The sequence below is a fragment of the Peromyscus californicus genome, unplaced genomic scaffold (assembly GCF_007827085.1).
Source record: "Peromyscus californicus insignis strain IS unplaced genomic scaffold, ASM782708v3 Scaffold_13__1_contigs__length_99412109, whole genome shotgun sequence".
Lineage (NCBI taxonomy): Eukaryota > Metazoa > Chordata > Mammalia > Rodentia > Cricetidae > Peromyscus > Peromyscus californicus.
Window position 1 is genome coordinate 94,449,121 of NW_026294424.1, and position 16,748 is coordinate 94,465,868.

The 16,748-nt window shown below is 42.9% G+C and overlaps 1 protein-coding gene across 1 annotated transcript in view; it reads right to left on the reverse strand.

Annotated features, from left to right (window-relative positions):
• The window catches only part of Hsd17b11 (hydroxysteroid 17-beta dehydrogenase 11), a 45,026-nt gene that overhangs the window by 4,206 nt on the left and 24,072 nt on the right, over positions 1-16,748 (reverse strand). The window contains exon 5 of the mRNA XM_052735566.1: positions 10,579-10,716. Coding sequence (XP_052591526.1) covers positions 10,579-10,716 — 138 coding nt within the window. The remainder of the gene's footprint in view (positions 1-10,578; positions 10,717-16,748) is intronic.

Below are 16,748 nucleotides of genomic sequence, written 5' to 3' on the forward strand. Positions count from 1 at the left end.
CGCGCCTTATATACCTTTCTGCTTCCTGCCATCACTTCCTGGGATTAAAGGTTTGAGTCACCATGCCCGGCTGTTTCCAGTGTGGCTTTAAACTCACAGAGATCCAGAAGGATTTCTGCCTCTGGAATGCTAGGATTAAAGGCGTGTGCTACCACTGCCTAACCTCTATGTTTAATATTATGGCTGTTCTATTCTCTGACCCCCAGATAAGTTTACTGGGGTGCACAATTTATCAACCACAGTGGCCTGGTACCCACCATCAGGAAGTCCACACTGTGGCCTGGTACCCACCATCAGGAAGTGCTGCCGTGATGGACTGAATGTTGTTTGATGTACCTGCACTACCCAAGGTCAGACAACTTCTGAATGAAGTGCAGTAACTGTCAAGTGTTATGGTTTCAAAAGGTCAAAAGAAATGATTTTCAGAAAAAAGCTCAATTTCTTCCAACATCCCCGTGTTGATAGGAAATTCAGTCATATTAAATAAATGCTCACAATAGCTTTTTTAGAAGCTATAAATCAAGCTGGGTTATGGTGACACACACCTTTGATCCCAGCACTCTGGAGGCAGAGGCAGGTGGATCTCTGAGTTCAAGGCCAGCCTGGTCTATAGAGTGAGTTCTAGGACAGCCAGAGCTACACAGAGAAACCCTGTCTTGGAAAACCAAAACCAAAACCAAACAAAAACAACTATACATCAATACTATGAGCCAATCTGTTGGGATGGGAAAGAGGGCATGTTGGACAAACAGGAAGACTGAGGAGGATTTCCAGGCCAAAGAATTGGGTTTGATTGATTTATCACTTAAGTAGCTGAGTAATTGGGTTGGGAAAACAAATTCAATTGCTTACAACAAAAACTCAGGTTTTAATGTTCCTTAATTTAAAAAAAGGGCTCAAGGCAGCAGTGTGGTGGCCAGTTTCAACAAGTGACTCTCCAGCGGACAGATTTCCCAGTTTTGCAGGACTTGCTGATTTCCATGGCATTAACGCTCCCTCCCACGGCAGGTCTTGGCTACTCATGGGGCATCACTAGGTGAGCGCAAGCCGGCAGCAGCACTCCCTGGGATGTGACGGTGAAACGCAGCTAGAGCTTTGTGCAGCTCTATGACGACGATACAAGCGCCACCTTGTTGTGCACATCTCCTGCTTGTGGGCTAGCTGAAGTAAAATAAAATCCTCTCTCTCTCTTTCACACACACACACACAGAGATGCACACACACAACTTGAAAATATTTAGAGAAAAATGTTTTCTCTAAATAGAGCTATACACAAGAAGAGTAAATGTTTTAAAAGTTGGCTATGAAAGAAAAAGATTATCAATTACACTGTGTTTAATAGTTTAGATTATGCTGCATTGTTTATAATACTAATTGAACAGAAAGAGATAAATTATTTCAAAAAGACATTTAACTAAAAACAGTTTGTTCTTGAAACAACAGGGTCTCTGTGGGGGTCCCTGTGACCACCAGGGCCATCAGAGTGTAGGGAATCCAGTTCAATATGACTCAGTAGCTGGTGTTGGTTCAAACTTCGAGAGTCTGACCCCAATTAGTTTATTGTAAGCATATTTAAGCCCAGCACGACTTGGAGAGAAGTTTCTGGTAGAATGCAATCTCCTGTGTACAAGGAGGCATAATCACATCAAAGCTCAATTTAAAGTACTTGTCACTTCCTCCGAGAAGATGCGTTCTGGAGACAGGGTACCTGAATTCCCTTATGGGCCTAGGGGAGCATCTGGCATGGTCTCAGTCATACAGAAAGGCCATAGAGGTCACTTGGGTTATTGGTCACCTTCGGTCCTGGCTGTGGGAGCTTGAGGGAACCCCTGGTCATACAGATAACGCAGATCAGCAGACTATTAGCCACCTCCATTCCCAGCCTTCCGGCTTGAAAAACAGGTTATAAAACCTTTTCTTTGAAACGACAGCCCTACAGATATAACATTCCTGGTTTCCCTAGTGATGTCTCCAGGCCCAAGGACCTTTGCTCCCAAAAGGTCTCAAACCACATGAAGCTAAAAATGTCAGAATTGAGAGGAGAAAATAGAGTTTGGCAATCACAGTTGGAGATTTTACTCCCCACTTTCAACAGTGTATGAAACAATGAGACAAGACTAGCAAGGAACAGAAGACTCAACAACACTAGATGTCAGCTAGGCTGACACAATGTAGATAAAGTCTCCCTCCACAAGGCAGACTACATGCTCTTCAAGAGCATACAGAAACATTTTCTTTAGGGCAGGCCATGCATTAGACCACAAGACAAATCTAGGTAAGTGTAAGAAGATTGAAATTGAACAAAATATGTTCTGACTAATGGATAAAACCTATAATGGATTGAAATTAGAAATCAGCAACATAAAGGGAACTGGGAAGTTCACAATCATGGGGAAGGAAGAGACACACACACATGTATATCCAGTGGACTAGAGAAGAAGCTGCAGAAAACCAGATGCTTTGAGATGAAAAGAAGGCACACCACAGCAAAACGTATGAGACACAGTGCTCAGAGGGGAACCAAAGGCTGGGAACCTACTTAAAAAAAAGAAGGCATCAAATCAATTGATGTGAAAGTCCATATTGAGAAGCCATCCAGACTTCCAAGGGGAAGGAAGCTACCCAGCTATGATGCCTACGAACCTGCACAGCAAGGTAACCCTAAGGGCGCAGTAGCGGTTAGTGCCTTGGTAGTAACCGACAGCTCTCTACTTGGACTTAAGTCTCACTCAACAAGAGGGAAATCACACTGGTACTGGGAACCTGGCCAACTCCCCAGGGCTAGTGAAGTCCCAGATCTTAGAGGAGACCCTACAGCCGTCACTCCACTAAACCAGCATGGTCCCTCACTACCTTCTAAATATTTATCCTTTTGAAGTCCTTACCCCCATCAAGGAAACTTTTCTTTGTAACAGATGGAGACCACTGCAGAATTCACAACCCATCAAAAGGCAGAGTGGAAGAGCCCAGTCCAACAGATACATCAACAACACAACCCTGAACCCGAGGCTTGGGATCACAGCAGAAGAAGGGCGGGAAGACCGTCAGAGCCAGAGCAACAGACGGTGTCCCCTAGGGATGTCAGAAGCTACACCCATCAAATCTCACGAACGGGACCGCTAAAACAGGAGCTGAACAAGGACAACGGCAGACATGCTAACATGAAAGGGAGAAGGCTCACCGGGCCTCAACCTTAGGCGAAGAACTATAGGTGACTAAGGAACACTGAGAGCAGGAGAGAGAGTCCTCCCCAGGGAGGAGCACCCCAGTTGGTTATCCAGTACCAAATGGTCAGCCCTGAAAACATAGACACACAGGAAACATTATATGGACTGAGCAGGTTGCATTTATACATTAAAGAACATACACACATACCACCACCACCACCAACAGCCTCAATTAAAGAAAAAGAGGCCACAAATTTGAGGAGTGGGGAGCGGTACATGGGAGGGTTTGAAGGGAGGGAAGGGAAAGGAGGAAATGATGTAATTATATTATAATATAAATAAATAAGAAAAACATTTAAAAAATAAGCTACAAGTCAAAAGTAAACCAAACACAAAGCAAGGCAAATTGAGAAACAGAAAAGATTTAATTATAGGTATGTGGAGTAGAGGCCAGCAGAAAGAATCCATAAAATCAAAACTGATTCTCTGAAAAGAACCACAAAATTAACAATGTTTAAGCTAGAATAACTAAGGAAAATAGAAGACACAGAATATAAAAGCGGGAGTGAAAGCAGGGTCATCTCTAGGACCTCACAGAAATAAAGGTTCTGAGAGCACCATGAACAATGGTATGCCAGTTAGAGTCCACGTGAAATGCACCAACCCAAGAAATAGCAACCACAGAGACTGGCCCGAGAAGAAACTGAGAAATGGAGCAGGACTTTAAAAAGAAATTCAATCAGTACCCAAGACTGCTTATGGAAGACAGGGTCTGACTATGAAGTTCAGGGAGAACAGACAGAAATCGTTGGGTCTTGGTACTTAAGCCCAAGATGGTCTGTAGTCTGAGACACCCAGTTTAGGAAGCACCAAGATTAGAGGTGTGAGGTGCTACACATGGTTTACAGGCTGCTGCCTTGATATGCTGCCTTGCTATGTGCCCCAAAGTGTGAGGTCAACCAATCACAGGTGGGAACCTCCAAAACTGTGACCCAAAATAAATGCTTTTTCTGTGTAAGTTGATTATCTCGGGTATTTTGTCTGTCAGAGTGACAGCAAGCTGACCCATCTCACAGAGAGAGCGTTATAAGAGTTAGAGCAGGATCAGCTGGGTGGAGTGGTCCACGCCTGTAATCCCAGCAATAGTGAGTTTGAATCCAGCTTTGGCTGTATGAGATGAGACAGAGACAGAGAGATTATGAACATACCAAACTATGGCCAGAGGATCAAACCTGGCCATCCAGGATTAGAGCACAGTATAAAGGCAAATACAAAGTATATAGTGCAGCTTCTGGCATTCAGCAGGCGAATGTTTTTGAAATAATGCTATTGCTATTTGTCTTAGCATTTCAATTGCTGTGACGAAAGACCAGGACCAAAAGCAAGTGGGGGAGGAAAGGGCTTATTTGGCTTGCACTTCCATATTGCTGTTCATTATTGAGGGAAGTCAGGACAGGAATTCAAACAGGGCAGGAACCTGGAGGCAGGAGCTAATGCAGAGGCCATGGAAGGATGCCGCCTATTGGCTTGCTTCCCCTGGCTTGCTCAGCCTGCTTTCTTTCTTTCTTTTTTTAAAAAAATAATTTATTAATTTTTATTTTATGTGCATTGATATTTTGCCTGAACATATATCTGAGGGTGTGGGAACCCCTGGAACTGGAGTTATAGACAGTTTTGAGCTGCCATGTGGGTGCTGGGAATTGAACCTAGGTTCTCTGGAAGAGCAGCCAGTGCTCTTAACCACTAAGCCTCCAGCCCTCAGCCTGCTTTCTTATAGAACCCAGGACCACCAGCCCAGGGATGACCACCCAGCCTTGGCCATTGATCGCTAATTGAGAAAATGTCCTATAGCTGAATCTCATGGAGGTATTTCCTCAACTGTGTCTCCTTCCTCTCTATGATTTGTATCAAGTTGACACACATAACCAGCCAGTACACTATCCCAGTTGATTTAATAAAAATAATTCTTAGTTCTCAAGAACTTAATTGGAATGCATGATAACATTTAATTCCCATAACTTTAGACTGCAGTGACCTCTAGCTGTCATGGAAAACCCATTTCTTTGCAGTGTGTTACATATATAAACACCCGAAGTGACAAACTACACCTGAGTGCCTTTAGAGTGGATTTAAATACCAACACTAATATGAGACGCATCATTTCAAATTCAGCCGCCTAGAAGCTGTTCCAGTTTCTTCAGTGAGAAATCTGGCTTTGTGTAACCAGGTCTGAGGTTCCATTCTACTGCTCATGGGTGAGTTGCTAGGCTATCTGTAAGCCTCAGTCGACTCATCTACCCGACAACGAGACAGCATCTGCCCCAGCGCTCAAGGTGTAAGAAAAAGACAGTGTTAAGTACTGGGTTGGGGTACATGCTGCCATTCGCGTTTTTAAAATGTCCTGTAATTATTTCTTGTATGGATACAGTTTTGCCAGAAGAGGGCACTCTTGCCTTGTTCAGCCCATCCCAGGACGAGGTTAAACCAGCAACAGCTTTAAAATGTGGCATCTGATTTTAATAACTGAAAGATAGCCGGGGTTTTTAAGAACACAGATGCCAATATTTTAGTTTAGCATTTATCCTGAGTAAGAGAGGACAGTGGCAAGTGTTATTTCGGCACACCTGCTCTTGGATTTAATGAACAAGACTCCCTTCTCAACTGCTCCACAACCCCAACTGATCTGACCCTTTTCTTCCTTCAGGGTCAAATTAGGGTTTCATAGTTAATTCGGATGGAGTTAAGAACTGGATTTTTGAACTAGACAGTCTTGCTTTGGGGCTTTTTGTTTGTTTCTGGGTTTTTGTTTTGTTTGTTTTTGTTTTGTTTTGTTCTCAGGCAGGGCTTCCCATGTTGCTGAGGCAGGTAGAGATTTCACCTCCAGAGTGAAGTCTTCCCTCCTCAGGAGCCTACTAGAAGACCCCCGGGTTCATTCTTGCTTTTCTTTCCTAACAAAACTGTGTCTTAACATAGATTATTTTGGGGTGAGATCTCATGACACTGAAAAGCTTCTGCACAGAAAAGGTAATCACAAGTGAAGACAGACAGACTGCAGACTGGGACAGAATCTTAGCTTGCTGAACATCCGACAGAAGATTAATATCTAGATTGTACAAAGAACTAAAAACCTAAATATCAAGACACCCAATCCAGGCAAAGAAGTAAAAGGAACAAATAGTCCTCAAAAGATAAAATACAGTCAATAAACATGGAAAAGACGCTCAGCTTCAGCAGCCACCAGAGAAAGACGAACACACCACCCCGAGCTTCCACCTCCCTTAGTCAGCATGGCAGCGCTTCCAAAAGCAAACCAGAGCTCAGGTGAGGACATGTCAGCCGTTAAGAATACCAGGACAAGCTCTGCTTCCTCACACACACTGCTGGTGAGGAAGTGAACCAGAAGGGAGATCAGGATGGAGATCTACCATAAGGTCCAGGTATACCATTCCCAGGGTGATGGGAGGGACTCCACACCAGCCTGACACAGACACTTGCACACCAGTGTTCACTGCAGCTCTATTCACAGTAGCTAAGTGATGGAGAGGACTTAGGTGTCCAACAACAGGGTAAAGAAAATGTGACGTACACACAGTGAAATTTTCTCAGCTGTAAAGATGAAGTTACGTTGTTTACAGAAAAATGGATGGAGCTGGAGATAATCTTATTAAGTGAATCAAGCCATGCTTTCGCTCATTTGTGATTCCTAGGATGTATATAGATACATACAATTGTGTATGTACACACAGTGTGAATGTACAAGCAGGGGCTGGAGAGATGGCTCAGCCAGTAAAGTACTTGCTGTGCGGCATGACGATGTGAGTTCCATCCCCAGCACCCAGAAAAATTCAAAAAGCAGATGTCTGTAGCGGGGGTTGGGGGGAGGGCACCTGTAAAGTGTTTGTTACAAATTCAAGTTGTAACAATAAATATATTCTTCTTATTCATCTTTGAAGTTAACATCCTGTAAAATGTATCTATACATAGTACCGACATTATAAATTTATTAAATGTGAATCAGCCTATGGTTTTAGGAAACCTGGTTGATCTGACTAAATGCTATTTTTATCAACCATTTCCCTGCAAAATATATACTTCAAGATTCTTAGCATCACACTTAATGACCATAAGACAGGAGGGGTCTTTGATTGTCAATCAGAACAAGGTTTCATCACTAACTTCTAACCACACTGTAACTCACCATGATGAATTTTACATACCTTTTTTTTTTTCCTCAAGACAGGATTTCTCTGTGTAACAGTCCTGGCTATCCTGGAACTCACATTGTAGACCAGGCTGGCCTCAAACTCACTGAGATCCACCTGCCTCTGCCTCCTGAGTCCTGGGATTAAAGGCCTACACCACCACCACCTGGTGAATTTTACATTTCTAGCCCCAATCCTAATTGCTGCTAAACTATCTGGCAATCTGTTATTAGTATAAATTGCATCACTGTATAGATCTTCATAAGTTGTTACTAGTTTGGTATCACTTGCATATTGCTTTGTAAAATAAATCCACTTAGTGGTTTCAAAGTAATTAATTAAGTAAACAAAACAGATGCTCCCAGGTTAAAAAGAAAAAAGAAAGAAAATGTCCTTATTTAACATAACCCCAAGGACAATGAATATGTACCGATGGAAAAACTACAGAGAAAACGATTTTTATACTACAGATGGACTTAGGGTTCACGGCTCAATCATGATCTTTCAGCTTTATGGTGGCTCTACTCTCTGTGACATCGTATTTCAAATGCTAACTTCAGCATTTTTCTGTCTGGGCAGCCGCAGCTTCCAGCGAGCACAGCAGACCCCGCCTCACTGTGTTGCTGTGGTGTTAGGTAGGGCCGGTAGGTCACATGCATTTCGCCTCACCAGGCTCTCAGTTGTGATGACATCACAGGGGCACGATCCTACTGTAGGCAGGAGCATGTGTGTGATGGGCCCTGGGGGACTTTTAAACAGTTCCATATTTTGGTCCAGTGTTGGCTTTCCACCCATCCCATAAATCTAAGATAGAATGTGCCATCTTCTTAAGTGAATTACCTACATATTCCTCATTAATCTCAGATACATTTCACAAAGACCAGTCAAATTAGAAAGAGAGCAGAACAAAATCTGAGGGGGGGGGTGTTGCAGAATAAGCTAAAAATTTTTATGTTATCAATATAACCAAATACAGAATCCAAATGCATAGCCAAGTACATACATGAATTTATGATATAAATTTAGGCCAGTGAGGGAAATAATGAGTTATTAAACAATAGAACAGAATAACTCATTAACTATTTGGGAAAAGCAATTAGGCTGTGTTGTAACCTCAGTTCTTTCTCAAGCCAAAGTAAGTTGAGGTAAAGATTTAAATGTAAAACGTACAGCCATAAGAGTCTACCGAAAGGACTGGAATATGGCGTTCCCTGGCAGAGCACCTGCCTGGCATGTGTGCAGAGCACTGGGCCCAGTCCTTAGCACTGTCACCCCCATCTCCTCCCACCCAAGCTACTAGAAAGTGCTCTGGGTAGATACAAGTGTGGCATGAGAGAGACCTTTCCAAACACCTCATGGAGCCTAAAGGCCATGCGGGGAGCAACCAATGTGACATGTAAAGGGATCTCAGATACACGAAGGGCTGTTTGCTTGAAAACTCTGCAGCTCCCTAGAAAAGGGAGCAGATACCAGGAAACAGATGAGCCATGAAAGCAGTTATTAATATAAAGATTACTCATGTCTGGAGTTGGCAATGATTTAAAAAGTGAGCAGAAAGTAGGCTGATGAAGGAGTAAGATACCTGCCCTCACTGTGGGTAGAGTGTCAACTAGTGCCTCGCTTCTGGAGGGGCACTGTGTAGGAATAATGACAATTTCTAAATATTTGATTTGATATACTAATGACCCTTCATGGATCGACCTGAAGGAAATAACTACTCAAATCTGAAAATACCCATACACAAAGATACTCATTACAGTCTTGCTGTTTTAAAAATCTGAACAATTTAGTTAATCCTAAAATCATCACCAGGAGACCCTATTCTTCTGAAAACCAACATCATTTACGTTAAAGCTCTGAATTTTATGACTCTGAAAACAGGCTCCAAACAGCATGTGGCAGACTATACAATGCACACAGTCAACGGCACTGACAGTCCTCTGCATGCACGGTCAAGAAGATATGCTCAGGACGTATGCTGCTTCCTTATGTGTATAAAGTTCATGAGTGTGACTTAAACTCTGTCAGGCACAGTGTCTAATACCTTTCATCCCAGCCCTGGGGACACGGAGGCAGGTGGATGTGTTCAAGGCCAGCCAGGTCCACCTGGTGAGGTCTTACCTCAGTTAAAAAGTAAAGTTTATACTTTTATTTAACACATGCAAAGCTGTCTAGAAAGATGTTATCCAATGTTAATAGAGAGGGTCCTACCAATGAAGGAAAGTTTTTTGTTTTTGTTGTTTTTTGTTGTTGTTGTTGGTTTTTCAAGACAGGGTTTCTCTGTGTAGCTTTGGAGCCTGTCCTGGAACTCACTCTGTAGACCAGGCTGGCCTCGAACTCACAGAGATCCGCCTGCCTCTGCCTCCCGAGTGCTGGGATTAAAAGTGTGCACCACTGCCCAGCCAATGAAGGAAATTTGAAAGAGGATCTTGTCCATTAGTATTTCCTATAATGTTTGAATCTTAAAAATATGCATTATGGGCCGGGTATGGGGGTGTACATCATTAATCCCAGCACTTGGGGTAGGGGTGGGGTAGGCGGTGAATATCTGTGAACTAAGCCCAGCCTGGTCTACATAGTAAGTTCCAGGCTAGTCAGAGCTACGTAATTAGACCTGCATTATGATCACTAAGACATTAAAGCTAATGCCGAAGAGATGAAAGATGAAAAATGATCTCCAGCACTGATTCTCTAGGATTGTTTTTTTTTTAACCAAAGAAACAGTTGGTCTGGAACTCATTTTGGAAGATAATCTCTAAACGCACCAAGAGAAGAACTTTTCACACTGTAGCACCAGAGTAACCTATGTGGCTTTGGACCAGGGATCCAGGCAGCATCCTCACCACTACCCTACCTCAACCCAACAATATAAGTCATCTCTGGGGTTGGAGAGACCAGCGTTTGTCCCAGTCACTCAGGACACAGGAACGTCCATGTGAGTCTGAATCGCGCTGATCCAGGTGGCAGAAAGAAAAGATTAGGCAGTTCACCTGCGCTGTTCAGATCTGCCTTACAGTCACGCTCTCCCCACTCCCTTTGTTTCCGCACCTGTTTTCCCACCACCTACAAGATCTGAAAGCAAGGTGAACTGACAGAATCGGATGTCAGCTATTTCAGGGATTAATCTGTTCAGGAGCCCCCTCCAATCCCTCCAGAATGAGATCCACAGCAACCGCCCGCACTGCGCTCTCGCTCCGGTCCCAGCTTACTTGGTACTCGGGTTCTTGATGAAGCCCGTGTTGATGAAGTTAGGGCAGAGACACGATGTTTTGACGCCGGTTCTCCCCAGGGCAGCCAGCTCGTCAGTCAAGGCTCTGTGGAAGCCAACAGCAGCAAACTTGCTGGAACTGAAAGAAGGGAATTTACAAGTAGATTCAAGACCAGCCACGGGGGCATCCCTCCTCACAGGCCTGGGGTAGATTTAGTGGCCCAGAGGAACACAAAGGTAAATTCCTAGGCACGCGAAAGCCTCAGGCACATGGCACACAGCATTTCCTACATGTTACATCCCTAATCGGCTGGATTTCAGTGCCTTAAGGCAGCTGACAGGAGACTTGTGGACCATTTGCTTTCACTATCGCTGTTTCCATAAGCTCCAGGTCACTGTAAATCTGTTCATTATTTATTCTAAAGCAGTCATGGGATTCAGTGGAAAGCTCTTCTGTACACACCCATTCTTCCTTTAAGTCACAGCTTAGCTTCCTCAGAGTCTCCCCTCCCATTCCCCCATTATACAACACTCTTTTTTTTTTTTTTTAAAGATTTATTTATTTATTTTGTATACAGCATGTATGACCAGAAGAGGGCACCAGATCTCATTACTGATGGTTGTGAGCCACCATGTGGTTGCTGGGAGTTGAACTCAGGACCTCTGGAAGAGCAGTCAGTGATCTTAACCTCTGAGCCACCTCTCCAGCCCCTATACAACACTCTTAAGCTTTCTAGGACAGAATGTTTCAGATTTATAATGAAACATTGACTGTGTTTAATTTTTTGTATATATAATTTTTACAAATTATCTGTTCCTGCAACTGTATGCATGCATGTGTGCCATGTGTATATATTTGTGTAAAGGCAAGGTTTTAACATTGTTTTATTATTATTATTATTATTAATGCACTCCACCTTATTTTTTGAGACAGGGTCTCTCTCTGAACCTGAAGTTTGCCCACTGGCTACACTGGCTGATCAGCAAGCCCCAGAGATCCTCCTCTCTCTGCCTGTCCAGTGCTGGGATGTAGGCGTAGGTGTGTGCTGCTGGGCTGGCTTGTCAGGGAGGCGGGGGATCTGAACTCCGTTCCTGAGTTTGTGTGGTCAGCCCAGCACTTGACTGACAGAGGCATCACCCAAGCCTCTCTTCTCTTACACTTTTACCATACTCTCCATGACTATATTGGTGACAAATGAGTCACCAGGGCCTCGCCTAGGACTGGCTTCTTAAGAGGTACTCAGAAAATATTTATCAAGTAAATGAATCATACACAGTGCAAAGCAATTCTTACAAAAACATTTTCATTTGGAAATATTGCGAAACTACTCTAAATGGAATTTTATTTTTCCAGGTAGCTTTAAAAAGAGCTTTATTGAAATATAAAGTATATAATACTTTAAACTTCATATTAAAGCATATAATACTTTATATTTTATATTAAAGTATATAAAGTTATATAATTCAATCATTTGTTGGTATCTTACATTACTAATTTAAAAACTGTCATAAGAGACATGTAACATAAAATCTGTCACCTCAAGTGTCTAGTTCAGTGATATTAATAACCATATAGTTCATGCTTTTAAATCTCTATGAATAAGAAATTAGGTAAGGTCTCCATACATGCTTGTTAATTAAGTTGTACTTTGAAAAACAGAAAGCTGTAGGGAGTTTTCTTTCTTTTTTTTTTTTTAAGCCTAGAAACATACTGCACTGTAAATAAAATACTGTTGGTCTCAATGAGTTGGAAAGCCTTGGTACACTGGAAAACGTCACAAATCAAGGTGATGACATCTAAGATTAATTAATGCAGGGCAGGAGCTGCTCCCAGTTAATCAGATGCTTTCTTTCATTTAAACTTCACAACTCCGTGATGTAGGTGTTTTCATGTTTACCAGAGCGGAAGTCAAGGTTCGAGACGCAAAGTGCAGTGGTAGAACCAAACTGGAAACGGGAGCGAGAGCGGCTGAGAGGCAGCTTGGCAGCTGAGAGCACTTGCTGTTCTTACAGAGGCCCGGGGTTCAGTTCTCAGCACCCACATGGCTGCTCACAGTTGTCTATAACTCTAGTTGCAAGGGATCGAACACCCTCTCCTGGCCTCCACAGGCACCAGGCTCACATGTGGTGCACATACAAACAGGCAGGCGAAACAGTCACATGCAAAACATAAAAATAAAAAAACCCTGGCGCACGCCTTTAATCCCAGCACTCGGGAGGCAGAGCCAGGCGGATCTCTGTGAGTTCGAGGCCAGCCTGGTCTCCAAAGCGAGTTCCAGGAAAGGCGCAAAGCTACACAGAGAAACCCTGTCTCGAAAAACCAAAAAAAAAAAAAAAAAAAAAACCTTTTAAAAAAAGTAATCATACAACCTAAAGGTCATATGCTCCTGACCAAATCATCAAGTGAAAAACAAACAAACAAAAAAAAACAAAAAACCACAAATGGCTGAACATCTGCAACACATAAGCAAGAGAAAAGGCTAAAATATAGCAGCTTGGGTGAGGGGCCTCGCTTAGTGTGGAGTGCTGGCCTGGCATGTGGGAGGTACTGAGTTTGATCCTCAGCGCTTCAAAACAAAACAAAACTCATTGAAAAAAATACAAGCTTTAAGAACTAATAAGAGGCTTGTTCCAATAGAAAAAGACTCAAGGAAATTAGAAGAAAAGCCACGAAATAAAATATCAGCAGAAACAGACGTATAAACATGCTCATTTCGGTCATAACCCATACACTAGCATTTTTCTCTAATAAGTAATGATCAAATAATGTGAAAATTCACATTTTCTCAGTTTGTCTTTTGACATACAGGTGGATTTCCTCATATTGAGCCTAACAATCTTTTAAACTCTGGATCCTAGCTTTTAAAATAAATTGAGATTAAAACAAACCTATCAGAGCTTTCTGTTTTCTGAAGTACGGGTTAAACCAGCCTTATCTGAAAAGCAGTTTGACAAGGGCGTCGAATTCATTGAAGTTGAGCAAATTCACGGTGCCCTCCTCCTTGATTCGGTCACGGCCAAGAGTTAACACCACAGAAACCATCAACTGTGTTTCTAAAGGTTAATGGTGGGGTAAAGCTCATGAAAGTGAACAGCCGAGAACAATTTAAATAGTCTGAGATGGGCAGCATTGGATCCTGTGTTCTGGTCACACCAGTTATCAAGCAGTCAAATCTATACGATTGGATCCAAGTTGGTGTAGACACTGGAGCCTAGAACTCACTTGTCTGAAGGCACTTTGGGGACGTAATGGTCTTGCTGAGCTTGAGGTTTGTAGGGGTCGGTTGACCTGCTGGTGGCTAATCCTCAAGAGGGAGGAAGCCTGCCAGAGATTGCCTCTGGCTCCTCCCTGGGTCTGGAGTTTTGTTATTTCTAGTAACTGAAAGAATCCTGAGAAAGTCTTGACAATAATGAATAATTGAGTAGTGACGCACATAGTATCATGTCACAGAAAATGAAAATGATGCTGGCAGTCTGGGTGTGGTGGTGCACGCCTTAATCCCAGCATTTGGGAGGCAGAGGCAGGTGGATCGCTGTGAGTTTGAGGCCAGCCTGGTTTACAAAGTGAGTTCTACACAGAGAAACCCTGCCTCAAAAAAAGAAAAAGAAAGAAAGAAAGGAAGGAAGGAAGGAAGGAAGGAAGGAAGGAAGGAAGGAAGGAAGGAAGGAAGGAAGAAAGAAAGAAAGGAAGAAAGGCAATGATGCTGGCATATATTATGTACACCCTAATAATTTTAAATTAAAAATGCAAGACTATATTGCAGTTGGGTTTGTTTTTTTGTAGCTCATTTGTTTGTTTTGAGACAAAGTCTCACTATGTCCCACAGGTTCGCTTTGAACTTCCTTTTTTTTTTTAAATTTTTTTATTTATTTGTATTTTATGTATGAGTGCTCTGCATGTACGCCTGCATGCCAGAAGAGGGCATCATATCCTATTATAGATGGTTGTGAACCACCATGTGGTTGCTGGGAATTGAACTCAGGACCTCTGGAAGAGCAGCCAGTGCTCTTTACCTCTGAGCCATCTCTCCAGCCCCCCGCTTTGAACTTTCTATACAGCCCACGCTGGTCTTGAACTTGTGATCTTTCTGCCTCAGTGACACTAGACAGGGCTAACCATAGATTTCCTTTCTTTCCTTCTCCCCGCTCTTCCCCCTCTCCCTCTCTTTAAACTCAGGACTGAGTACAGTCTAGGCTAATACTCTCCCACTCCAGCCCTTGTTCTTTGAAAGTGTCTCTCTATACAGCCCCCACGGGCCCTGAACTCACAGACCCCTGATGCTCTTGCTTCTACCTCCAATACCGAGATTGCAGGTGCACAGCCACAACTAAAGGCAGGTGTTTTTCTTACATGTGTGACTGTGTTTAAAGTGTCCAAAAAGTTGTACCAAATGCTTAACTTGGTTATCTGAGTTTGGTGAAATTATCAATAAATTTTCTTTTACTAAAATCTGTTTTCTGAGGTTTTTTCCTTAAGTGAATCAAAAATGCAAAAACAGCTCAGAATTAACAGTCTCAAGTGTCTAAAAGAAGGGTATGCATGGATTACAAGCATCAGTGATTAACTCTGAGCCACCAATAATGGGTCAGTGTGTCTTTAAGACACGGTACTTCGGTACTTCCGCTTGGAGTCTGTCAGCCAGGATCAAGCCCAGATTTGGATTTTCTACTTCCTGTTCCTCCTGTCTCCTGTTCTCTGACTGTTGTATGAGTCTGCATCCACCTGAAGGCTGTGAACTGTCCCTGGGTCTACATCTTCTGCCTTTGAGTGATTGTGTGTGTCTGTATCTAATAGAGGATCTGCTCTGCATCCATTGAACAGCACAGAAAGCTGTTCACATAGGGAAGGGATCAGATACTCTACAGAAACCTTTAACATACATTTACAAGGGATCACTGGCTCCGACTGATCCCGATTGACCCTGACTGACCCAGATAACAAACATCATTGATAATCAACCATCATAAATGGTTTTTTTTTAGCCTTTACGGTAGATTTTAGGAAGCTGCTTTCCACTTCTGTATTTGTTGCTTTCAGCAAATGATTCATAAGCATTGCTCTGGATCAGGGACATGGAAGAGTGAGTTAAGATTGCAGCTATGCATTAGCTTAGGTTGTACAGGTTGATTACATGGAAAATCCAAGGATACTAAGGTTGGTTGTACACTGTTCTCTTAAAAGCAGTGTACCGGGTAGTTTTATGTCAACCTGACACAGGCTAGAGTCATTGAAGGAGGAAGCCTCAGCTGAGAAAATGTCTCCATAAGATTGGGCTGTAGGCAAGTCTGTAAGGCATTTTCTTAATTAGTGATTGATGGGGGAGGACCAGCCTATAGTTAGTGGTGTCATCCCTGGGCAGGTAGTCCTGGGATCTACACCACAGCAAGCTGAGTAAGTCACAGGGAGCAAGCCAGTAAGCAGCACCCCTCCACAGCCTCTGCATCAGCTCCTGCCTCCAGGTTCCTGCCTGTTTGAGTTCCTGCCTTGACTTCTTTCAGTGATGAACAGTGATGTGGAAGTGTAAGTCAAACAAACCCTTTCCTCCCCATGTTGCTTTGGTCATGGTGTTTCATCACAGCGAATAGTAACCCCAACGAAGACAGGGAGGTTAAACAGGCTGAGTCCACAGAAGGATGGCAGTCTCATGTGACCTCAAGGTATGTTGTTAACTCTGGCTGTGAGGTCCTCGCTAAGTTCCAGTCACTGAGGATGTAAGAGAGATTTTCGGAATGTTGCATCAACATAGAGTAGGTTTGAACTTCAGGGTGAACCTAGATATGAATATAGGAAACCTAAAAGTGAGTAGACTACCCCTACCCTTTGCAACATTACCTCTGTTCTTCACTATAGTCAGGATTACTATTTCTGACTTCCAGTCACGTTTTAAGCAACATTTCATTGTAAGCTAATGTTCACAGTCAGTTTTACTGAGTATTCCAATACTGGCTATGTGTGTTGACAAAATATATTTCCAAGTTAATTGTTTTCTTTTAAAAATCAACTCTGAAGTTGGGAGCAGGGAAGGAGTATTGGGTCTTAAACACAGGACAAACAGCTTAGGTGCCTATTTAACATATCAGAACTTGGTTGCCAAGTTCTCCCAGCATACCTCAGTCCTACCTTTTACAGGGTATGGCTGGCATACCCCGTCCCTACCCTAAACTTCTCCA